The sequence below is a fragment of the Prionailurus viverrinus genome, chromosome C2, assembly GCF_022837055.1.
Source record: "Prionailurus viverrinus isolate Anna chromosome C2, UM_Priviv_1.0, whole genome shotgun sequence".
NCBI lineage: Eukaryota > Metazoa > Chordata > Mammalia > Carnivora > Felidae > Prionailurus > Prionailurus viverrinus.
Window position 1 is genome coordinate 68134610 of NC_062569.1, and position 25536 is coordinate 68160145.

The following is a 25536-nucleotide window of genomic DNA, read 5'->3' on the forward strand; positions in this document are numbered from 1 at the left end:
CGTGGCACTCGGTCCCACAAACTGTGAGATAATGACCTGAGCTGAAATCAAGAGTCAGTTGCTTAACCAACTGAGCCACTCAGATGCCCCTGTTTAGAAATAGTTCTTGATGATCAATCTGTGGCTTATTAAAAGAGGGCATTTTTTTTTCCCATGGTGTATGTCTAAAATTTCTACTTTTTCTTTTTCCTTCCAGGTGTTTCTTCTCCCAGTATACACAAACACTACAGCAAAATACTAGAGTGACATTTTTCAAGCCATAATTCTATGTGTGATTGTTAGTAAAAATAATATTAGTGATGGTGTAAGAAAAATGATAAGCCATGTTGGAAATTTATTGGCATCTTTCATATTACCCATACCACATCTGAGGGACTTTTCTGTGATGATAATGAGATATTCACCTCAAACTTAGATGTAACCGTCTCAATGCAAAGAGCCTATTTGAGAAATATTTCTATTAAATTACTGTCAGGATTATAAAGTACCATATGACGTTTTGAAACACATTTTGGAGAGGAAACTGTTAACTTATTTAAATGATTGCTCATGGACAAGTTTAGAATCAAAACTTTAGAAATTAAAGTCCTTAGACATTACATATATTATGAGTTTAAGGCTGCAAAAGAGGTGAAAAATGTTCCCAAGTCACTTCCCATTTAGAGGCAGAGTAAGGACCAGATATTGGTCTCTGGACTGAAGGCCAGTATCCCTTTCTTATGTTAGTGTTTCCATGTCAGAAATAGAAAATACACAAGAATATAAGAAGATCTGGGAGGGGCGCCTGGGTGGCGCAGTCGGTTAAGTGTCCGACTTCAGCCAGGTCACGATCTCGCGGTCTGTGAGTTCGAGCCCCACGTCGGGCTCTGGGCTGATGGCTCAGAGCCTGGAGCCTGTTTCCGATTCTGTGTCTCCCTCTCTCTCTGTCCCTCCCCCGTTCATGCTCTGTCTCTCTCTGTCCCAAAAATAAATAAACGTTGAAAAAAAAAATTAAAAAAAAAAAAGAAGATCTGGGAAACACTGCATATGTGATAGCTCATTTAACCTAACATCTATATCAGGAGAGCAAGGGTTAATTATTTACTACTTTTATTATCAAACCAAAAAAATAAATAAATCCAGAAATAAAGCATTGGTTTTCTGCCCGTTCATCTAATCAGCCTCATAAAATAATGTGTTCCCATTACAATCTGTTATGAAGAATTTTATTGTAAATTAATGATTGTGTACTTTCACAACAACCAACCACCAAACACATCCACATAGTTTATTTGCTATCTTTTGAAAAATGCAAACTACACTTTTCCTAAAACTAGAAGCTTTGCACATCATTCTGATGTTCACACCCTTCAAGTTTGAGATGGGAAACTTCTCAGGGGAATGCCTCTGAAGAGGACTGCTTTGCTTATATTATATGTAATGTGCAGATGGGCAGTTATCCAGTTATGAATCTAGACTACCCTCCTTGAAGTAAGGAACAAACTAGATATTTTATCTGTCTCTTAGTTGTTTTTTTTATGATATAGTTTATGGTTTATTTCCAAATTTTCATGTTCTTGGAATGCTTTGGGGAACGAAATAGTCTGAGTAGACAAATGGTGAATACAAAAGAGTATAAATATTTAGACTTTCAAGGAAAGGGAAATCAGTTCTCATATCACCAATCTTCCCTCTGAAATAGAATTAAGAAAATATTTGTCAGTATCTGAATGTTACCACTGCCATTATACAAATATTTGTCAATATCTGAATGTTACCACTGCCATTGTACATCTAAATATTCACTTAAAAAAATAAATTTGCCAATACAAACTCAGTGAGGTAAAGCCCCATGCCAAAGGAACTCCCTTTTCTTGAGTAGAAAGGAGCAGACTACAAAAATGCTTTAAAGTGCATTGATGTCCACCATCTATTTGAAGCATAGGAATGGGCTTTGAAGTAAATTTTCATTGTGTTGTAAAGTCATCCAAAAATATAAAGTATTTATAAAAATATATTCTCATAATTCTCTAAATGATAGTGAATTCAATTATAGGACACATCAGATTTCAACTAACAATTTAATTAAATATTATGCTTGTGTCCTGTATACTGGCCAGAATGAAGTTCAGCACCTCACTTAACTGCACATTCATCGAGACTTTTAATACAATAATAAAAACTCTTCCTTACTTGAATGTCTGTGGCATAGCCACAAATATAAGGATGATCCAAACATATTTGTTTGAGGGGAGAGAATAATGATAATTTATATTTTAATGCCCTTTGCCCCAAATAATTTCACTTTACCAATACAGATCTAGAGTTTATATATCTAAGCATTAAGGAAAAATATCTTTAGCGATGAGAAAAGTAGTGAAGGAGTTGTCAGCTTCTGCTGAGCCTATGTCACTTTCATGATCAATAATTTTGAATAAACTAACTGGAAAGAGAGAGCCCAAATTAAATTATCAAATATTAATATAAATATTAACAATATTAACAGATTTTTCTTATATACTATTTTTTAAAATAAAACTATACATAATCTGTATGCTCTTTTAATATCAGATTATATAGATTCTTTGCTTTATAAATGAGTATGTTACTTTCTATCCCCTTTATAACTTTTTACAACACATTAGCTAAGCATTAAAATATTGTGATAATTACTAGGGAATATGGCAAGATGCTTTAGCTTAAAAGAGGACCAATGAAATGAGGAGATGAGACCATCTGTGTCTTCAGTTTTAGGGTTTTGTGATTGCAAGTTTTATATCATGAGTCATGAGTTTTAGGTTTATGATCAAACAAAACAAAATTATTCACTTGCACATTGGTCTGATCATTCATCCAAATGATGCTGCTTTTACTGTGCAGTGGGCTAAGCCGTGGGAATATAACAGTGAATCAGCCCCCGAGAAGCTTAAACTCCAGTCAGTGAGCAGAAAATAAAAAGAAAATTAGAACAGAAGATTGTTTACTAAATATGTAAACGAGGATTTATATGGGGATGCATGCAAGGACCTTTAAGATTTGGGTAAACTGGCATCAGCCAGCTTTCAGAACGACAGTTTATATTAGTTTGAGGGCAGGCAGGAAATATGATGTAAATTAAGGAAACAATACTTCATTTTAGTTATGAAAATGATCATTAGTACAAAACCCAATATGGTAAAAATATATACATGTGTATATGTGGGTGTGGGTGTATGTATGTATGTATACACAGAGACATGGAGAGCACAAAGGAGCCCCAAGGAGACTGCATAACACAAAGCATTTTTAAGTGTTAACTGTTTCCTTTTTAGCAATAACCTAAAGAACACAGTACTGAATTTCACTAGCTTGAGGGAAGATGGCGATATTCATAACCAGCAGGTTATGAGATACTGAAATAAGAAAAGATCAGCTGTATTTACAAGGACAACAAAATGACTAGCCAATTTAGTGCACTGGTCATTTCAGGGAAATAACTATAAATTTAGTGAGCTAAAATAAAAATGAAAAAAACATTTGCGCCAGTTATTTAATGGTCTGATTTCTGTCAAAGTGGCAGTTCTCTGGAGAAAGTCAAATCAAATATTCTGGGATAACATCCCTGATATCAACGTGTCTGTTTGCTATTTGGGCCTTTCTCTAAAAGTGCAGCACAAAATCCTTTTTTTTTTTTTTTTTTTTAAATCTCTGCTTTTTAAGCTCTCTGATTGCTTGGTTCACTAGCAAGTAGGCAGTATTTACGTTTTAGGTTTGTCGGTCTTCCTACTATAATGAATTAGAATCGTTGAAAACCAAGGAAAAAAAGAAGTCAAATCAGTTAGCTATTGTAATATTTATTCATGGCTGAAATAAAGTGTTGTAAATGCAATTTTGATCTTGAATCACCAAATTTATCTTTGCGGAAAGGACAAAAACAAAAAGAAGTGCTCTCAGTCCAATTTACACTCGTTATTTAGGAATAGTATATGAGCAGCCTTGTTTCCCATTTTAAAGAGCCTCGTTGAAAACTGTTGGCTTGGGGTTTATTGATACAGTTGAAGGCTCCGTCACCTTTAATTTTGGGAAAGGTGAGCAAACCCACTCCATTATTTTTTTTATCTTCTTTATCCTGCTTTTTATGTCTTCTTTGCTGTGAAAATTATGTAAATTGTGCCGTGGAACAATATGAAATGATTTAGACTAGTGGTTATCTAATGTGCGTATGAATCACCTGGGTATCTTCTTAGACTGCATATTCAGATTCAGAAGGTCTGGGGTGGAGTTTAAGAGTCTGCATTTTTTTTAAATTTTTAATGTTTATTTATTTTTGAGAAAGAGAGAGAGAGAGAGAGAAAGAGCAAGCAGGGAAGGGGCAGAGGGAGAGGGAGACAGGATCCAAAGCAGGATCCAGGCTTCAGGCTGTCAGCACAGAGCCAATGCTGGGCTCAAACCCACAAATTGCGAGATCTCGACCTGAGCCAAAGTTGGATGCTCAACTGACTGAGCCTCCCAGGTCCCCAAGACTCTGCATTTCTAATGGGTTCCTAGATCATGCCCATGCTGCTTGTCCAAGGACTACACACATTGGATAAAAAGAGTCTATAGGATCTCTGCTATATATATATATATATATATACATACACACACACACACACACACACACATAGGTCATCATGTAGCTTGGATCTTATGTTTACACACACAGGTGCTGAGAGTTGAGTTATATTCCTCAACTTGGAAACTGTACTGTCCCCTCCAATGGCAGCACATTATCTTCACTGATCCACACAAACCTCTTCTTGCTTTATCTACCAGCATTTGTTTTTACCTTGTTTCACTTCTTGGTGCATTAATCTGAGGATCCCAGTGTCTAAGATTTCTAGTTTCTGAAGGTTTAGTTTTTTTAATACTCTTTGAGTAACTGGTACTTGCTCTTTTCACTTTTTCAATTGAGTTTAAAAGAATTCCATCTTGCCACACAAAAAAAAGTGCGGGCAGATAACAGTGTTCACATTTTCTTTATATACACAACCAGATATGATTGAAGTGGGCATCAATAATTTGAAAAAGCATAATGCAAAACCTTAAATATGTTCAATTAGAAAACCTTTTCACCTAATTTCTAACCTCATTTCTTGTAAGTTTCACCTACTGTGGTTCAGTCTCTTGGCTTCTGAGCTAATACACTCTTTCTGTTTCAGTAAGTCAGCATAATGAATGCCCTTTGGCGTCATCTTGGTTGTTCAGGTATAGTAGAGGGGATGACAATATGAGCATTGTTTATATGTTACATTTCACATACAGAGTCAGTAATGAAGTCAAACTGGGGGCTCAGTATATCCAGTTTCCTCTTTCTACTATATGCAGGTGCCACTGTGTTAGAGATTGGGCTATTAATGGCATGGATTGATTTGGATCATTACATAGACCACAAAGAGTATATAAAGTGAAGACAGAACTTGCTATCCACTAAAATGTAAGTTAGTGTCAGTCTTTATAGAGCATAAACAATGAACAGGGCACAATATCCACGCTTTAATCTAAAAGTTGGAATGCTAAGAGGTAATGTAAACATCTTTTCCGTATGGTGCCCTTCGCACCAAGGCGCACATTCTGCCTGATTTTCAACACATATCTAGTGGATTCTTATAGTTCATAAATGTGTTATAAAATGTAAATGAATAAAAATGGTACATATATTTGGTTTTATTCAAAGCCTCTTAATAATATAAGACAATAAAAATCTTTTCTCAGCTCTTCAATAAATGAGTTAAAAAATAACATTGGTCTATAATTTAATCTTAGTATACTGTAAAGTCCTGTTTTTACTGTCTCCTCTCAGAAGTGAACTGTTTGTCAAATTTCCATTAAGCTGAAGGTAAAAAATTAATGAGCCACTTCATATATTTCAAAACTAATGCAAGTCTATTAGTCATGCAGGAAACAAATCAAAGATTTGAGTACGTTCAGTTAGGGTTTAAGGTGCACTCATATATTGTTTCATATGCCTGATAGAGCATTATAAAGAAAAAAAGGAATGCAGTTACTGATTTTTCATTAACAGATAAATACATCTCAGATTGTTTTATTTATAACGGTAGTCTTTTTTTTTTTTTTACACTCAAAAGGTAATTTTAAAACAAGGTTAACCAGAAAATTGATGGGGATAGATGGGTTTTGAAAGTCTTTGTGATGTCTGCTGTGGGAGATTAGTTAGCTGGAGAAAAAGAACAAATGTATAGCAAACATAGTATTAATAGAATATAATGCAATTTATTCTTTGGTTGTACCCTTGTACCATTTTCTAAGCACTCAGAAAATCAGTGATAGTGATGTTGAAACTATTTTTTAAAGAACTGCTGATTGTGTTGTGTTCCTGGCATTGTGCTAGGCATTGCATGTCGTGCAATGATGTGGAATACTTGCTTTTGTCTTTAAGGATTTTAGAGTTTAAAGAGGAGAAACAAAGTGAAAAAGTGATAAGTATGAAAATGTAATGATAATGTTAATTAGAAATGACAAGCACTACCAAAAAAAAAAAAAAAGAAAGAAAAAAGGTGCAGAAAGTGTCACATATGGTCCAGGGAGACAGAGAAACCTTCTTGTAAAAAAGTAACTTTTGAGTTGGGTTTTAAAGGAAGTGTATACTTCAGACCTGTGTGATGCATTAGAAGGGTAAGCGATGTGGAAGGAACGGCTTCAGGTCATACATCACAGAACATGTCGGAACAGCTTAAGTGTTAGCATAAGATGTATCGAGAGGAATGATAGGAAATAATGTTCAAAATATAAAGTCTGAGATTGCGAAGAGCCTTGAATGTCAAACTAAAGAGTTCAATAATTGATCTGGGGAGTAGTGAGATCATGTAGCATTTTAGGGAGTTTCATTTTGTAGTGGTAATATGTCAGCACCTAACATCCATGAAAACATCAAAATAACAGATTGCACATTTCTCAGAAATATCATTTTATTGTCCTGTGTACACTAGAAATCCAGAAGGTAACGACTGAGGGAGAAAATACATGCTGAAGAAACAGAGTAAAATGGCTATATCAGGGCTTCCCAGCTGGTGTGCTGAGAGACACCATCTATGCCTTGAGATATTAGGCACTGTGGCCTCAGGTGCAGCCTGGAACAACAGAGACTAGAACTGGTCACCTGAAGCTGAGAGCAGCTTCCTTGGAGTATGAAAATCCCCTTCGGTTTTTGTCAGTGGGTTTAAATGACTGCTAGCACCTGCGGGGCCTGGATCATGGGCATGCAACCTGCAACGTTGCATAGGCCCCCACTCAGAAAGACCCACGCTTGATTTAATGCTCTGCTGTTGCCATCTTGACATTCTTCATGGTTTTTGATCAAGAAGTCCCACATTGTCATTTTACTGTGGGCCCTGCAAATTATACAGCCAGTCTTAGTACTAAGACATGAAAATGGCTAAGAAGTAATGATACACTATGGTCAAAATGCACTGGCATATATCCATATAAAAGGGGTTACTGAATTATGCAACCAGCACTGTGCTTACATAACAAAACTGATCCGAAGCTTAAATCTTTATTTATTTATTTTTTCTCTTCAAAGCCATGTCTGCTATGGCTGCCATAGGCCTAAGCTAAATATCATTTTTTTTAGCCTTGTGGTTTTCCAGATGATAAATTAAGGGAGCACTTCTGTAACATATTTTCTCATTTATAATCTGCCTCCTGCAGCCTGGATACCAGTGTGGTTGAGCTCTGCACCCCCTGCAGTCCTATCAAATTAAATTCTGAGAAAACCTTTGGCAATCATTTTCCCTAATAAAAGTTCTGAAAAATAAAGCTCTGTGTTCAGAGACATTCTGGCGACTTGATAGAGTCATTCCATTGTGTATCTCCACCCTGAGTCAGTATAAATATATAAACTGAAGACATATCTTTTAGTTCTTAAGCACAGTTTAATTTATTCACTTCATTCTCTTTACTCTGAGTACTTGTGTATTTTGCTTCTACTTGTGTTACCACAATTTTCTCTCCTTATTTTTATTTAATTTTCGTTTTTTTCTCAAAGTTATATATAGATGACTGCATTCAAATAATTCTACCAAAGTTAGTTTACAAAAATATCATCTTCTCCTCTCCTTCCCTATGTTTTCTGCCCCACCTCTCTCCCAAAGGCAAATACTTGATTGCTTTCAGTATTTTTAGTTGTTCTCTGCATTTTATGTTTACCTCTCTGTGTCTCAAAAGCATGTTTAAGAGTTGAATTAATTTTTCAGTTTTATCTATTGCCACTATGGAAGATAAAGATTTAGTTTGCTTTCACAAGTCTCCGTGAGTCCTCACCCATGACTGTTGCCCTTTTATTTTTTTTCCAAAGAAATATCCAATTATTTGTGTGTTAAATAGCCATTATTTATATAATTTTGACTATATAAATATTATTCACATTGTACTATGATTACATTTCCTTCCTGAACAACTTTTGCTCCCTTTGAAGCTAAAGATTGTCTAATTTTTACATTTCTTATCTTTCTGTGTACTTAGACGATCCTCACATGCTCTCTGATCTCTATTGTAAATATCCTCTCAGTACAGTGGCACACATGTGGTTTTTCCATTATTTTTGTCTTCCTGGAGACCTCCGTTCTTGAGCCTCCTGACCTCCTCACTCTTGTCCTCATGAGCTCACCAGCACATGTACCATTCTAAGATTGTCCTTGGATGACCACGCCTACTTAATGATGGCAAAGTTGAGTTGATTTGAAGTTCTGTATATGGATGGGCTTATTGACTGATGGGTTTTAACATAAGCTGTCTTTGGTGAGTTGTTTTATTGGTGGACTGGCAGATTTTCAGTATTTTCATATAGTCTCCAGTGACCTGGTCATATGGGAGAAGGGAGGTAAATGCATGTGCATAATCTGCCAGCATTAACTTGGATACATAATAGTATTTGGACTGATGTGCCTCAAATCATTTTTAATAAGTAGAGTAAAACTAAGGAATAAACAAATGAACTAAAATAAACATATGGTTCATATTTTGAATAATTATTACAAAAAACTTCTCTTTGTGTGTTTTTAATTTCTGTTTGCTAAGGATTCTGTTCCCTTCTCTTCTGAATCTAGATGGAAGCTTTAGGCAAAACCGATCAAACCTCACATCCCTGCTGGTGCAGCCCATTTCAGCATCTCTGGTTGCAAAACTGATCTCTTCACCAAACAGCAGAACCAAAAACAGTGTCTGTAGCCCTCTAGAACTGCCAAACAATGGTAAGGTATTTAATGTATTTCTGTGTGTTTTGTAGTCTTTTTAAGGACTGTGATCATTTTTAATCTTTTAAATTGACATAATGTTTAGGATTATTCTTTTAAAAAATTATTTTGATGACATGAGCATTTATTTCTCTTCTGTGGCTCTTTAAGGGACATTTGGGGAAAGTAATTTTGATAAAGATGGTGAGTTGATCAAACTGAGAGATTTAAAAAAAAAGGAGAAGAAGAAAAAAGCATTTTAAACTGCAACAAAGAAAAGCAGCTTTACAAATAAAGTATTTCTTACATTCATGAAAATCTGCTTAACATGGCTTCCTCGCTTCAGCTCCAGCAGTCTCCTTGCCTGCCAAGATTCAGTGGATAGCAGTCAGCTATCTGAGGTCTGAAGTCTTTTAGTAGAAAGCATTAAATCCTAATTCCTGCAATTGACTAAAAAATCCCTGTGTCTTTACGCATCATCGCCTGAGAGATGCTTCTTCTGCTGTGGTGCAGTTTGTCAGGCCTTGTTGGAGCAGATCGGATAAAACTGAAGTAGTTAAGCTACCTGAGGGGGGTGGGTGTGTGCAAGCCACAGGCTGCATCTTATTTCTGCCTCCAGCCTCACATTAGAGTTCTAAAGAAGAGAGGCTCTTTACATATTGTTAAATTTGTATCTAGTTGTTGGAAAATTAAACTTGAGGACTCTGGTTTTGTGTCCAGACCTGCAGGCTCAACTACTCGTGTTTTATCTCATCTGCTTTTCTCTTGACAACAAAAGCATTAAAAAAAAAAAATCTTTTGAAGATGCCAAAAAAAAAAAAAAAAACCCAAAAATAACAAAAAAAACCTGAATACATTCAGGATTGCCCTCTGTTAGACACATGCATATAGTTTTTCAAAGTCCTATCGATTGAGTGCCTCCCAAACTGATTATTGATTGAGCACGTAGGAAATACAGAAAACCAATGATAAGCCTGTGTCCTTAAAGCAGGAATTCAGAAGCCTTAGAGGAGCTTTTTGTTTTGTTTTGCTCTTGTTGTCTTTTATTCTGAGCCCTACAAATTTATCATGGGCTCTATTTGTTAAAATATGTAAAAGACACTATAATAACACTTTAGTTGTAAGGAGCACTTGGACTTGTAAAAGACCAGATTTAAGGCCAGATTCAATCAATCAATTGATTAATTTAATAAAGATTCAGAGCCTCTGATGTGTTCCAGCCATCGTCCTGCCCCCCCCCCCTTTTTTTGGTGTCATTGTTGCATGAGTATCTCTGAAACCGAGTCACTTCATTTGGAAAGGATAGCCACCGAAAGTGATAAGAAGAGAAAATATCCTCTGAACTTAAATCCCACTTTCTCTCCAAGATATCCCAGTATCACTGTGCTTCAGTTGACTATACAGCATTTTGGAAGCTGGCAATGCACGATGGGAGTTCGAATTCTTGCTCCAGCTCTTAGGAACCATTGATGGAGGCATGTTATTCAGCCCAAATCTGCCCTCAATCTCCTTGGAAACAGGGTCACTGTGTGGGCACTGTGGAGATGCTTTCATGCATATGTGTGTAAAGGATCAGGCAAGGTGGGTGAGAATGCAGTCACTGAATGCCTGCCACCATCCTGCCCTGAGTGAGCTGATAGTCCACATGCTGGCTCCATGACTGACTGCTTATCCATCAGCTCCCTGCTGGAAGCTATTTCTGCATCTACAGAAGGATATCTAACCTTCTAGTATCTCAAGTTGATCTGAGAATCAAATTATGATGTATGTCTCAGTATTTTTGCATAGTGTAAAGTGTTATGTTAGCAAGTGTCTTTCTTTTTTTAAAAAAATTTTTTTTTTCAACGTTTATTTATTTTTGGGACAGAGAGAGACAGAGCATGAACGGGGGAGGGACAGAGAGAGAGGGAGACACAGAATCGGAAACAGGCTCCAGGCTCCGAGCCGTCAGCCCAGAGCCCGACGCGGGGCTCGAACTCACGGACCGCGAGATCGTGACCTGGCTGAAGTCGGCCACTTAACCGACTGCGCCACCCAGGCGCCCCTGCAAGTGTCTTTCTTATCAAAGAATTGTATCAGTTTTCACCATAATATGTTAAATACCTGTGTAATAATGGCATAGCTAAGCAAAATGGCACTCCATAGCTATAAAAACTGACATATACACTGAAACCTGTTTACAACTCCCATTAAAAAGGCAGCAAGAGGGGCGCCTGGGTGGATCAGTCAGTTGATCATCCAGCTTTGGCTCAGGGGCTCTGGTCACCATCTTGGGTTTAGTAAGTTCGGGACCAGCATTTCTGGCTCACTGCTGGCAGTGTGGAGCCTGCTTCAGATCCTCTGTCCCTCTCTCTGCCCTTCCCCCGCTCACACGTCTCCTCTCTCTCTCTCAAAAGAAAAAAAAGGCAACAAGATAGGCCTACTTTCTAAGGAATTATGCCATGTCATGTTTTCTTCATGGATATAGTAGCTATTATTGTTTTTAGTAGCTATTATAGTTTTTTTAGAAAAATTCAGACAGAGATGTATGTAAATCAAGAAGATATTTCATGTTATAATGGGTACTTTCATTATCTTTTTAAATATACAAGTGATTACATTTAGATTTCCCAAATACTGATGGAAACTGAGTTGTTAAATTTAAATTAGTCCTAAATGTAGGATAACAACCCTTTACCCCCAATGTTTTAGATAATAATACTTATGATACAGTCAAGATAATTAACATACAAGTTTTCTCATAAACATATAAATACATTAGTTGCTCATTAGGATATGTATAAGGATGGGACATGAAAAGGTTACAGAAGGAAGTGCTCTATTTGGGGGCAATAAGAACAAAACTTACAGTTTATAGATGAAAAATTAATTTAAAGCATATTATAATTATATCTTACTGTTGAATTTTCTTAGTCTTGAGCCTTACTGTAGGAAAATCTTCACCAACAAGTTAGGCAAGAGTACATTAAAAATATGTATACAAATCAACTGATTATTCATCTGAACCATTTAATCCTTTATATATACCAATTCTCTACAGTCCAGACAACATCTAGTGGAATTTGCCTATCATATTTGCTTTCTTAGCATCCATTTGGCCCTCGCCCTGTTTGAACTGTTTCCAGCATTTCCCAGCAATATAGTTTGAATAGGTTTGACCACATCTCAAGCTCTAAAAATAGATCCTGATTAGTTCAAGTCTATTGGCATATCACATCAACCATACTATGATGGTTGATTCAAGGATGATCCTGGTCAAATAGGGCCAAAACCTAATATCTGGAATTTATTTGAGCAGGGACTCACTTTAACACCATAGCTGAACAAAAAAGCATGTAGCCCAGGGTTGGTAACCTTCTTGAGACCCTGGGAGATAGCCTACCTGAAAATGGAGCCAACACAAGGGAGGTACAAATGAATAATGGGGGGAGAAACAAAGAGAGAGAGAGAGAGAGAGAGAGAGAGAGAGAGAGAGAGAGAGAAAGGAAACTGTTTTCACAGAATTTGAACCCTAAAGCTTTGTCTGAAGGCAAATCTAGTGAACTAGCCATATGTATGAGTCAATACATGCCCTCCCCAGTTGTTTTTTTCCAGTCAATCTATGTTGGGTTTTTAGTTTCTTGCAACAAAAAACTACCTAACTGAAACAGACCATAAACTTGAATTAAATAAAGGTATTAAAGATCTGCATTCATGACATAGGTTCAGCAAAGTAAAGTAGAAAGCAGGGTGTTTTATGGAAAATCCTGAGAGAATGAAGAATTGCTTGAAGAATAGAAGAAGAACAGGAAAAAAGGTCTTGCGCGCACACACACACACACACACACACACACAAATGGCTTGATTAGATAATTGCATATTGACTGTGTTTTATTTTTTGTGGTCTTACTTTTTATAAGCTTTACCCATTGATCTATCTGATACCTTTTCAGTCTTTATCTTTGAGAATCAACCAAAACATGGAAATTTGAATTTTCAGTTATCAGTCTGAACTTATGGTTAAAAACCATGAATACAGTGGAAAAAGGAGAGGAAAAAGTTTAAGATCCATTAACTTAATTTAGGGCAAAATAATTTTAATGAATTAAGCTAAAAGAAACATTTTAGTATATTTGATGAATCACTTTTGATGAATAGAAAAATTGCTATTTCTATGTTGCATAAAAATTAATGTTATCAACAATGACACATTTTTACCTAAGTAAATTTGGATCATCTCTTCAAATGGAGATATCTCTATATCTACATCTACCATTTCCCTGTTCACAATTTTATATATTCTTTGATGAAATGATTTTAATTAGAATAATATAGTGATAATGTCACATAATTTGTACTTTTCGACTGTATTTTGAAGATTTATATTTCTAATTTTTTAACAGCTACTTAAAAGTATTCATTATTATTTCTTGAGCAGAGATTTAAAAAGATGTATTGAACATATTATCCAAAAATTGAGGTTATACTAAAATTTATTGGCAAATAGTAAATTTTAGCTTTTCAGTAAATATTCCTTAGCAAGAAAAGTTAGTGCAATTGAATTCAGTATTATTTTTTATTACATATGAGACTAATCAACCTGTTCAGAGTAGCCCTAAAGTTGCTACATGTGAGAAGATCCAGGAGTGCATTATGTTTTTCTGGTTAAAGAATGTTTTGGGGGCTCCTGGGTGGCTCAGTCAGTTGAGCGTCCAACTTCAGCTCAGGTCATGATCTCACGGTTCGTGGGTTCGAGCCCCGCATCGGGCTCTGTGCTGACAGCTCAGAGCCTGGAGCCTGTTTCGGATTCTGTGTCTCCCTCTCTCTCTGCCCCTCCCCCACTCGCACTCTGTCTCTCTCTGTCTCAAAAATAAATAAACATTAAAAAAATTTTTAAAAAAAGAATGTTTTGGTAGATACATCAAGTAGATAATGGAGTGGTATGGGAATGATAAGATATGGCCCTTTTTGGTCCCTGCGAAAGAGAAATCCTCAGTAGTCCTAAAATAATAATAATAATAATAATACAAGAATTCAAAACTTGTTTAGAGAAGGGTAGACTTCAACAATTTCTGGCCATGAATCTGGAGGAACATATCCAAAAGAACATGGGGAAATTTTAATTTGTCTTGACAATTTCTATATGGTATGCATATAGATATAGTGGCCACTTTTATTCCAAAAATTCAGTGTGCTAGAAACCTTTTACAATCAGTGTCATGATAAATGTTAAGAGTCACCAAACTGTGCAATGGTGACACCCCAATTTTATGGTTCTTCAAGCAGCCAGTTGCACAGTGAACCAAGGAGTCTGAGCTAGAAGCTGATAACAGAGTAATCCGTAGAACTAAAGATCAGCCTTCATGAGCTGCCAGTCTGAAGTCCTCGGACAAAAGGAAAAAAAGCTTCAGAAATGACTTTGAAGGACTACTCATCAAGGGTCTTAAACAGAGTGAACATAGGTGGGAAACCTATTGTCCAAAGTCCACAGAAAGTACAGTCAATTCTCTGTTTCCTAGGGAGTGCAGGTTGGGTTTACCAAGGGTGACACAGATCTGTCATTCACCCAGAACTTCTCATGTTTCCAGCTTTCTGTCTTGACAGTTTTGATTTTTGGAAATGATTCAGCTTAGATTCAGTATAGAGTTGTGTTTGTTTGTTAAAAGATCTAAAGACAACATGAGAAGTATACTCTTAGGCAGAATTACTGTAACAAGTGTTCTCCAATTTCCAATGTTTCTCAGCAATTTTTAGCATTTCCTTTATTCTTATCACATCATTTCTCAAGTGGCTGTCACTTCTTTCAAGTTACAGAGACTTCAACTGAATTTGGCAGTTTAAATACGCGATAAACTCCATTAGAGCATACCCTATCTTTATATTTTGCTGATCTTTTCACAATGGGCTGATTCCTCAGTGCCTTTCTGGTTCTATATCCTGCTGTTTCCTTCATGTATCCAATATTTATCCAAATATGTCTTCAAGTTTGAGTCTCCAAGTTGTAAAGCCTCAGTATCCTCTACAGCTCCATGCAGATAGCATACTTCTCAAGTTGGAAGTAGCAGTAGCTTCTCCTGACTCTCTCTGCCATGCTTTTAGGCACTTGGGCATTGTGATATGATAGTCTTCTGAGCTAGAGTAGAAGCACCTTAATTTTCGTTAGAATGTGTTGTTTTTGCTTTATTTATTTATGGTTCTTTGAGGTATCCTTTCTTACCCAGTGTTCTATGAGTATTTGGAAAGAGTGTGTACCGTGTAGTTGTCAAGTGTAGAGTTTTACATATTTCCACTTAAACCAGGTACCATAACCAAATATTCTACATCTTATTATTAGTGTTAAAATCTCCCACTTTGTGTATAGATTTGTCTATTTTTATCTTATAGTTGTCAGTTTTTGATTAATATATTTTAAGGTCATTTCTTAGATGTTTATAAATTCAAATACATCATCTCTTCCTGCTTAGTTGAAACACTTATCAGATGAAGTGATCTTCTTCATGTTTATAATGCTTGTCTTAAATTTGATTTGGCCTGATACTAATTTATCCTCACTACCCTTTTTTTTAGTTAGTGTCTTTATGCTGTATCTTTTTTTACTATCCATCTTTTTATATATTTCTCTTTTACCATCTCTTCTTAATAAAAATCAATTTGGATTTTTTTAAGAAACTTTACTCCCAACATGGGGCTCAATCTCATGCCCCTGAGATCAAGATCTACCAATTGAGCCAGCCAGGCACCCCACAACTAATTTGTATTTTTAAATATAATTTGATTACCTTTAGCTGAAACATCTAGTTCATTATATGTAATGTGAATATTAATGTATTTATGCTTATATATTTTTATCTTAATTTAGGCTTCTTGTTTACACCACATATTATGTTTTTCTTTTGTTTTATTTCTTTCTTTAGATTTAGATTATTTTTGTCATTATATTTTTCCCTTTACTATTTTTGGAAATTATAAATACTTTTTGTATTCTTGTAGAGTTACCCTAGAATTATAGCCTTTAAAGATTCCTTTTCCTGTTCTGTTCCATACCAGGTAACTTTCTTTGCTGTCTCTTGGATGGGAGTGGGGAATGCAATCATTTAGGAATCCTATTTATGGAGGAATAATCTCTTTTTGGAACTATTTTCTCTCCAAGTTGGGCAGGTCCAGGGCTTTTTCTTCTAATCTTTGCATCTCTTAAGGCCATCAAGATTAACATTCTCCAGGTTCCCTAAATTCCCTTGAGTTGAAAGCAGTTTTATTGTTTTACTTCTCTAGGTTCCCACCACATCTTAACTTTTGACCTAGTAATTCCTTAGTTTCTAGTTCTCTGATATTGTTAACAAGATTCATTTTGCATTTTATTTAGCATTGTAAATTATTTTCAATGAGAAAGTTGGTCTTAATATCCTAACCCACCTTATTACGATAATAGGAATTCTTCTCCTCCTCTCCATTTATTCATTCCCTGGCAACACATATGGATGACTCAGGGAATACAATGTATAAACCAGGTTGCCATCAGGAAATAATGACACACACACTAAAAATTTGCACTTCAAGGGAGTTTAGCCTCAGGCCTATGCACAAGTGTGGGTAAGTAAAGGGAAATAGAAAAGGGATGATGAACCACCCCAAGGTTAATAATTGATACTACTTGCAAACCTAAAGGCAGCAAGAAGGGAGAGTAGAACAAACAGGAAATGGCAGGTTCTCAAGAAGTAGGAGAGGCAGGCTGACAGGAGCTGAGGCTTTCAGTGGAGGAATTCAGTCATTCTGCCTGTAAGTGACCAGTCAGGGAGGGTGATGGAATATAAATACTCTTAATCTTTCTCTTATCCAACCTGCTGATCACTTGTTGATGTCTTCTATTAGCTAAACCCAACCTGAAGCCAAGAATAGAGGAGTTAGGTAGATGTTCTCTGTAGAGGTTACCTTTTTTGGGCACAGAGCAAGGTGAAGGGTGAAAATAGCTCTGGATGGAAATGTGGAAAATATGCAGTATAGCTGGTGTTGCAGATGATTAGTCTAATAACTGATTTGATAACTTATGATTTGTAGAATGGTTTGGTAGAAAGGTACAGAAAATCTATTAATTTTCACGTGTATAAGGGATACGAAGAAGAAAAGTTATTTTTTCTGGGGTCAGAGTCTTTAAAACATCTTCATATTTAGATAATTTTACTAATTAGAAATAATAATTTTAAACCTTAAATATTTTTTCCAAATGTATGCAAGTTCATAAGAATACATGCACACATGGATGCATGTGTGTGTGTGTGTGTGTGTGTGTGTGTGTGTGTGTGTGTAAGGGGGAGAGAGAGAGAGAGAGAGACAGGAGACAGAGACAGAGACAGAGAGACAGAGAGACTCAGGGATAGCTATTAAGCTGAAAAGTATGTGGTGAAAGGGTGATGAAAAGTATGTGGTGAAAGCGAACAGTTTTCATTCAGTGTTTGTATGTGAGTCTCAAATTTTTCAGAACCAAAATTTTACACTACTAAAACAGATTTTACTTTTCTCTGTAATTTAATTTCTGGGGCACCTGGGTGGCTCAGTCGGTTGAGCTTCTGGCTGCAGCTCAGGTCATGATCTTGTGGTTCATGGGTTTGAGGCCCATTTTGGGCTCTGTGCTGACAGCTCAGACCCTGGAGTCTGCTTCAGATTCTGTGTCTCCTCCCTTTCTCTCTGCCCCTCCCCTGCTCATGCTCTGTCTCTCTCTCAAAAATAAATAAACATTAAAATAAATTAATTAAATTTCTATTATTATGAGAGCAGTTAATGTTTACTAAGAATTAGAAAAGAAAGATGAGCAAAAATAGGAAAGCAAATCAGCACGTTCTATATTAGTCATGCTGGGCTTCCATAACAAGGTACCACAGACTGTAGTTTAAACAACAGACATTTATTTTTCTCACAGTTCTCAAGGCTGGGAACTCCAAGCTTATGGTGCCAGAAAATTTGGTTTCTGATAAGAGCTCTTTTCCTGGCTTGCAGACAGCTGCCTTCTCTCTGTGTCCTCACATGGCCTTTTCTCTGTGCACTCACAAAGAGTGAGAAACCTGTGGTGTTTTTGTTGTCTTTTCATAAAGACATTAGCCCTATCAGATTAAATTCCCACCCTTAAGACCTCATTTAACTTTAATTATCTCCTTATAGGCCATATCTCCAAATACAGCTAAACTGGGGATTAGGACTTCAGCATATGAATTTTGAAGAGAAACAGTTGAGTCCAGAACGCACTCCTAGCACCCAGTAATTATCACTAACAATGCTTCCTATAAATCCTTCTAGATTTATATACATGCATTTAGAGGTTTTGTTTTCTTTTTTGTTTGTTTTGTTTTTTTACCAAAAGGAGATCATACTATACATAATATTTTAAAATGTTTATCTAATTAAGGGTCTCCACTTTTTCATGACTATAAACAGACTATATTAAATTTCACCAATCATCCCAATCTTTTACAATGGGTTTATCGAAACCAAGATCCAATCCAGGCCTATAAGTTGTTTCCCTTCTAATCTAGCATGATCCTCATTTTCTTCTGTTAACACTGGGATCTATAGGATCAAATCTGTTGTCATGAATGTGCCCTACATTCTAGATTTGTGGGATGCTTCTTTGTGATTTTATTTAATTAGTTCCTCTGTCGGGAGGAGGCATTAACATGGTGGAGGAGTAGGGGGCGCTAAACATGTCTCATTCATCAAACACAGTTAGGTAGTTATCAAATCATTCTGAATACCCAATATATCAATCAGAGGTCTGAGAGAACAAAAACTGCTAGTCTACAAGTAGAAAAGTAACAACCTTTTGGAAGATTCTTTAACAAGCAGACCAAAACACGCCCAGGATCTAGGTTTTGTTTGTTTGTTTGTTTGTTTGTTCTCTTCTTTTTTTTTATTTTTTTCTTTTTTTTTCTGGACAAAATGTTGAGACAGAGAAATTCACCCCAAAAGAAAGAACAGGAAGTAGAACTCATGGCCAGGGATTTCACAATATGGATTTAAGTAAGATGTCTGGACTAGAATTTAAAACAGTGATTATAAGGATACTAGCTGGGCTTGAAAAAGCATAGAAGACACTAGAGAATCCCTTGCAGCAGAGATAAAAGAACTAAAATCTAGTCAGGATGAAATTTAAAATGCTGTAATGAGATGCAAACCCAAATGGATGCCATAAGAATGATGATGAACAAAGCAGAGGGGTGAATCGATGATATATTATGGAAAATAATGAAGCTGAAAAGAAGAGGGAAAAAAACATAATGGTTCACATAGGTAGACCTAAGGAACTCAATAACTTACTGAAATGTAATAACATTCTTAACATAGGAATCCCAGAGGATGAAGAGAGAGAAAAAGAGGCAGGTTTATTTGAATACTTCCCTAATCTGGGGAAGGAAAGAGACACCAAAATCCAAAAATTACAGAGAACTCCCATTAAATTCAACAAAATCTAACCATTACCAAGGCATATCATAGTCAAATTCACAAAATACACAGACAAGGAAAGAATCCTGAAATCAGCAAGGGAAAAAACCTGCAAGGGAAGATAGATCAGATTTGTAATAGATCTGTCAACAGAAACTTGGGAGGCCAGAAAGGTGTGACAGGACATGTTCAATGTGCTGAATGGGAAAATTATGCAGCCGAGAATTATCCATCAGGGCTGTCATTCAGAATAGAAGGAGAGATAGAGTTTCCCAGACAAACAAAAACTAAAGGACTTGGTGACCATTAAACCAGCCCTGCAAAAAAATTTAAGGGGGACTCTTTGAGTGGAGAAAAGAAAAAAAGAAAAAAGACCAAAAGCAACAAAGACTGGAAAGAACCAGAGAGCATCATGAGAAACATGAACTCTATGAGTAACACAAAGGCACTAAATTTATCTCTTTCAATAATCACTATGAATGTACATGTACTATGTTCCAATCAAAAGATGGGGTGCCTGGGTGGCTCAGTCGGTTGAGCGTCCGACTTTGGCTCAGGTCATGATCTCACGGTTCGTGGGTTCGAGCCCCGCGTCGGGCTCTGTGCTGACAGCTCAGAGCCTGGAGCCTGCTTCTGATTCTGTCTCTCTCTGTCTCTGCCTCTCCCTTATGCTCTGTCTCTGTCTCTCAAAAATAAATAAATGTAAAAAAAAAAAAAGACATGTGGTATCAGAATGGAAAAAAAAAAAACTAGATCCATCTATGTGCTGCCTACAAAGAGACTCATTTTAGACCTAAAGACACCTGAAGATTGAAAGTGAGGGGATGGAGAACCATATACCATACACAAAAATAAATTCAAAATGGATAAAAGACCTAACATGAGACAGGAAACCATCAAAATACTACAAGAGAACACAGGCAGCAAACTCTTTGACCTCAGCTGTAGCAACTTCTTACTACACATATTGGCAGAAGCAAGTGAAACAAAAGCAAAAATGAACTATTGGGACCTCATCAAGATAAGAAGCTTCTGCACAGCAAAGGAAACAACCAACAAAACTAAAAGGCAACCTATGGAATGGGGGAAGATATTTGCAAATGACATATCTGGTAAAGGGTTAGTATCCAAAATCTATAAATAACCTAAGAAACTCAATACCCAATAAACAAATAACCCAATTAAGAAATGGACAGAAGACATGAATAGACATTTTTCCAAAGAAGACATCAGATAGCTAACAGACACATGAAAAGATGCTCAATATCATTCATCATCAGGGAAATACAAATCAAAACCACAATGAGATACCACCTCACCCCTGTCAGAATGGCTAAAATTAGCAACACAAGAAACAAAAGATGTTGGTGAGGATGTGGAGAAAGGGGAACCCCTTTGCACTATTGGCAGGAATGCAAACTGGTGCAGCCACTCTGGAGAACAATATGGAGGTTTCTCAAAAAACTAAAAATAGAGGGGCACCTGGGTGTCTCAGTTAGTTAAGGCTCTTGATTTTGGCTCAGTTCGCAATCTCACAGTTCGTGAGTTCAAGCCCTGTATAGGGCTCAGCGCTGATAGTGTGGAGCCTGCTTGGGATTCTCTCTCTCTCTCTCTCTCTCTCTCCCTCTCTTCTGTCTCTATCTCTGTCACTCAAAATAAATTAATTAATTTTTAAAAATCCAACTTTTAATTTTGGCTCAGGTCATCATCCCAGGGTTGTGGGATCAAGCCCTGTGTCTGGCTCTGCACTAAGTGTGGTACCTACTTAGGATTTTCTCTCTCTCTCTGCCCCTGTCTGCTTCTCTCTCTCTCTCTCTCTCTCTCTCTCTCTCTCTCTCTCTCTCTCTCAAAATTAAAAAAAAAAGAAAAGACACTTGTGATGATCACTGGGTGTTATATGTAAGTGATGAATCACTGAGTTGTACTCCTAAAATCAGTATTGCACTATGTTAACTAAGTAACATTTAAATACAAATTTAAAAAAACTAGTTCCTCTGTCCTTTTTATTTTCAATAAACTTGAAAGTAATTATTAAGGTTTCTATTAGAAAACTCATTAGTGTAATTATTGGATAAAATTCTTCTTTTTAATTAAAAGTTTTTTAAATGTTTATTTATTTTTGAGAGACAGAGTGCCAGCAGGAAAGGGGCAGAGAGAGAGACACACACAGAATCTGAAGCAGGCTCCAGGCTCTGAGCTGTCAACACAAGGCTGGAACTCAAGGACTGTGAGATCATGACCTGGGCTGAAATTGGATGCTTAACCAACTAAGCCACCGAGCTGCCCCCGTGGATAACATTCTTAGAGGACATTTTTTTTTAAGTTTTATTTATTTATTTTTGAGAGAGAGACAGAGAGAGTGAGTGGGGGAGGGGCAGAGAGAGGGAGAGAGAGAGAATCCCAAGCAGGCTCTGTGCTGTCAGCACAGAGCCTGTCGCAGGGCTCGAACTCACACACTGTGAGATCATGACCTGAGCCGAAACCAAGAGTCGGACTCTTAACCGACTGAGCCATCCAGGCGCCCCAACATTTTTTTTTAGCTGGTGTTATTATCAATATCCAGAATATGGTTAGACAACATATCACATCAGGTGCGATGCAACATAGTGGACCTAGCTGGGTCTTAGAATTAGAAATTGTATAAATTCTTGTGTAGAACTGTTGTGTGAAATGATGTTCCCTGAAGGATAGACTGAAATGGAGCTCCTGAGAAAATTATAACGTGACAAGAAGAACATAATATCTGGTGCAGGTCTGATGATATCAGTTTGTATCCATTGGTGTGGGCATTTCAATTATTTGCTACCAGTGCATTCTGATTGGTCAGCATTTATGGCATATCAGTTGATAAGTATTTTGAATAAGACCCTTGATCTAGAGCATATGATGTCAATCAATATATTGGTTCAGAAAAACATTTGGCAATATGGAGATCTCACCTGGAAAAATGGAGCCCTCACATGGAAAAATAAAAGCTGTGATGGCTTAGAATCCAGAAGCAGTTTATGATCAGATATTTAGGGAAGCAGTTGGCATTTAGGAAAGATGCTAGCAGTTTATAAAGTCCCAATCATCAAAAGTGTGATTCTAGAGTATATTCCAGTCCCTAGGGTGAAGGGAAATTGAAAAATAAAGAAAACAGGGGTGCCGGATGGTTCAGTAGGTTAAGCATCTAAATATGGCTCAAGTCATGATCTCACAGTTCATGGGTTCCAGGCACTCAAAGAGCTCTGTACTGACAGCTCAGAGCCTGGAGCCTGCTTCAGATTCTGTGTCTCCCTTTCTCTCTGCCCCTCTCCCACTCGCACTCTGTCTCTGTCTCTCAAATAAATAAATAAATGTTTACAAAAATTAAAGGAAGGAAATAATACACATCCTAGAAGTTCTTTTCTAGAGTCAGGTAGCTAAAAAGAGAGTCAGGTACATAGAATGAGAAAAATCGCTAAAATTAGGAATCCTAGGAAGAACTATGGTTAAGAAACCAATAAAAGCTTATTTATTGGAATTAGGACTCAGAGTTAGATGCAGTTTTTAGTCCTCAATTCTCTGCAAATGAGCTTGGGATTTGTAAGTAAGGGGCATGCTTACTCACAGTGCAGGTGGAGAAGAACTTAATTAGCTGTGTTGAAAAAGACTCAGAACTAGTCGAGTCTTAGCAACAAAAATGCGAGACAGAATTATTACTGGAAAATAATTTCTGTAGCAGATATTTTTTTTCTCTGCACATGATGAAATTAAGGACTAGAGAGAGGCAACTACTTTTATGTCTCAGCTCTGACACTCCTCACCCTATTTGAATACAAATGCTCTCTGAGTGGAACACATTTTTGTCATCTTGAAATCTTTTGAACTTCACACATCAAATTTAAAGCTGCCATCAAACTTTGAAGCATGAAAGACAGAAAACATTTGGCAAATGTGAGCTGGAAATGTTATCTTAAAGTAGCAATACATACATACTTACACACGCATTGACTTTTTAAATAATAAAGTGCACCTAAATGTTATCCAGGATTTTCTAATTTCAAAAGTATTTTTCAATCTTGCAATAAATGCAAACTTACAGAAGAGTTTCACGAATGGTATAAACAATATTTTTTCCCTCAAATACCCAAGAAAAAGCCTCAGACATGCTGAACCATCACATCTGAATTCTCCCACAGTGGTATTCTCCTACACAAACAGCAGAACCATCACAATCAGGAATGAAACATTGATACATTACTACCAGGCACTCCAAAACCTCCATACAGATTTGCCAGTTGTTTCGGTAATGTCCTAAATATCAAATAGATCTAAACTAGGGTTATGTGTTGTGAGTTATCAAGTTTCCCGTTTCCTTCCACCTGGAACAGTCTCAGTCATTGCTTGACTTTCATTGCTTTACCACCTTTAAAGCTTATATGCCAGTATCTGCAGAATGTTCCCCAAGTCTGGGTTTATCTGATGTTTTCTCCTGAATAATTGAAGCCTCTGCACATTTGGCAGCGATATTACAGAGTGAAACTGTTTTTCCAGTTACTGATATCAGTCTGTCCCATCATTGGTAACGCTAACTTTGATGATTTGATGAAGGAAGTGTCTGTGAGGACTCCTCATCGAAATTACTATTTTTTTATTTTTCTCTTTACAATTAATATTCACTTGAAGTCATGCTTGTTTCCCAATTAGTCATTACAAAGATAATGCCAATGGTGGTGGCCTTCCAAGTTCATCATCCCTCTACTTTTATTAATTGACATTCTACTGTAAAGAAGAGCTTTCTTTTTCCTATTTGTGTGTTTATTTATAGATATAGTATCAATAGTATCAGCATTTTTATGTATATATATAGTATTAAATATATATATAGTACCAATTTATATATGTAGTGTATATATATATAGTATCTATATATAAATGGATTTATATCCCTAATTTATTCAGTGGGTTATAATCCAGTACTGTGTATATTTTGATGCTCAAATTGTCCCAGTTCAGCCCAAAATAGCACCTTCAACCTAGGCTTCTCTCTGTTGGCATATTCTCATTATTTTTTTTTTTGAGAATTTCCTTAGTTTTTTTATACAGCAAAAATTTGATCTACCAAATCATTTGGTACTTCCCAGTCCCAACACTGTTATCAGCCATTTCTCCAAAGAGTCCTAGTTCCTTTGAGTAGAGAATGTTATCTAGAAAACAAGATGTGGATTCTAGATGGGCACGTTGCTATTGGAGTGTTACTTTTCCTCAGTACCTCTTAGTAAACAAAACTAGGGAAATATACTTTAACATAAATATGTATGAATATATATGTTCAAATAGATTAGATCTAAATTTATTTTATATCTGTGTATATATATCTAGAAAACCAAAAGGACATATCAAGACCTAGTTTTTTCTCCTTCCATGTTTGCAAATCAATTCATAGTGAGAAATCTGCTTCTCATTATCTTAAATATTACATGGGTTAATTAGTTCTGTTGTGTATAACCAACTGATGTCCTTACTATTTCCTCCATAAGAATGCCTTTCTTGGGGTACCTGGATGGCTCAGTCAGTTGAGCGTCTTTCTCTTGATTTCCACTCAGGTCATGATCTCATGGTTCATGGGATTGGGCCCCACATCATCATCAGGTTCCGTGTTGACAGTGTGGAGCCTGCTTGGGATTCTGTCTTTTCCTCTCTCTCTCTGCCCCTCCTTTGTTCATGCATGCAGTCTCTCTCAAAATAAAGAAATAAACACTAAAAAAAAATAATGCCTTTCTCACTCCATAACGGCTCTGACAATCAAGTCAGGCACAGCCCCATATGGACTATTCACCCTATATCAAATGCTATGCCTGTCCCCCACTCCCAATGCAGTTAACTTCCTTACCCTTTTCAGCCCCTAACACTGTGTGTTGTTCAGTCCTTAAACGGGGATGCCCTTCTCAGTCTGCAGCATTGATTTCTC

General features: G+C 36.6%; 1 protein-coding gene across 11 annotated transcripts in view; it reads left to right on the forward strand.

The window, feature by feature from the left end:
• The window catches only part of NAALADL2 (N-acetylated alpha-linked acidic dipeptidase like 2), a 1352594-nt gene that overhangs the window by 988747 nt on the left and 338311 nt on the right, over positions 1-25536 (forward strand). For all 11 annotated transcript variants that reach the window (XM_047875457.1, XM_047875456.1, XM_047875458.1 and 8 more), the window contains one exon: positions 9066-9209. In XM_047875457.1, coding sequence (XP_047731413.1) covers positions 9066-9209 — 144 coding nt within the window. The remainder of the gene's footprint in view (positions 1-9065; positions 9210-25536) is intronic.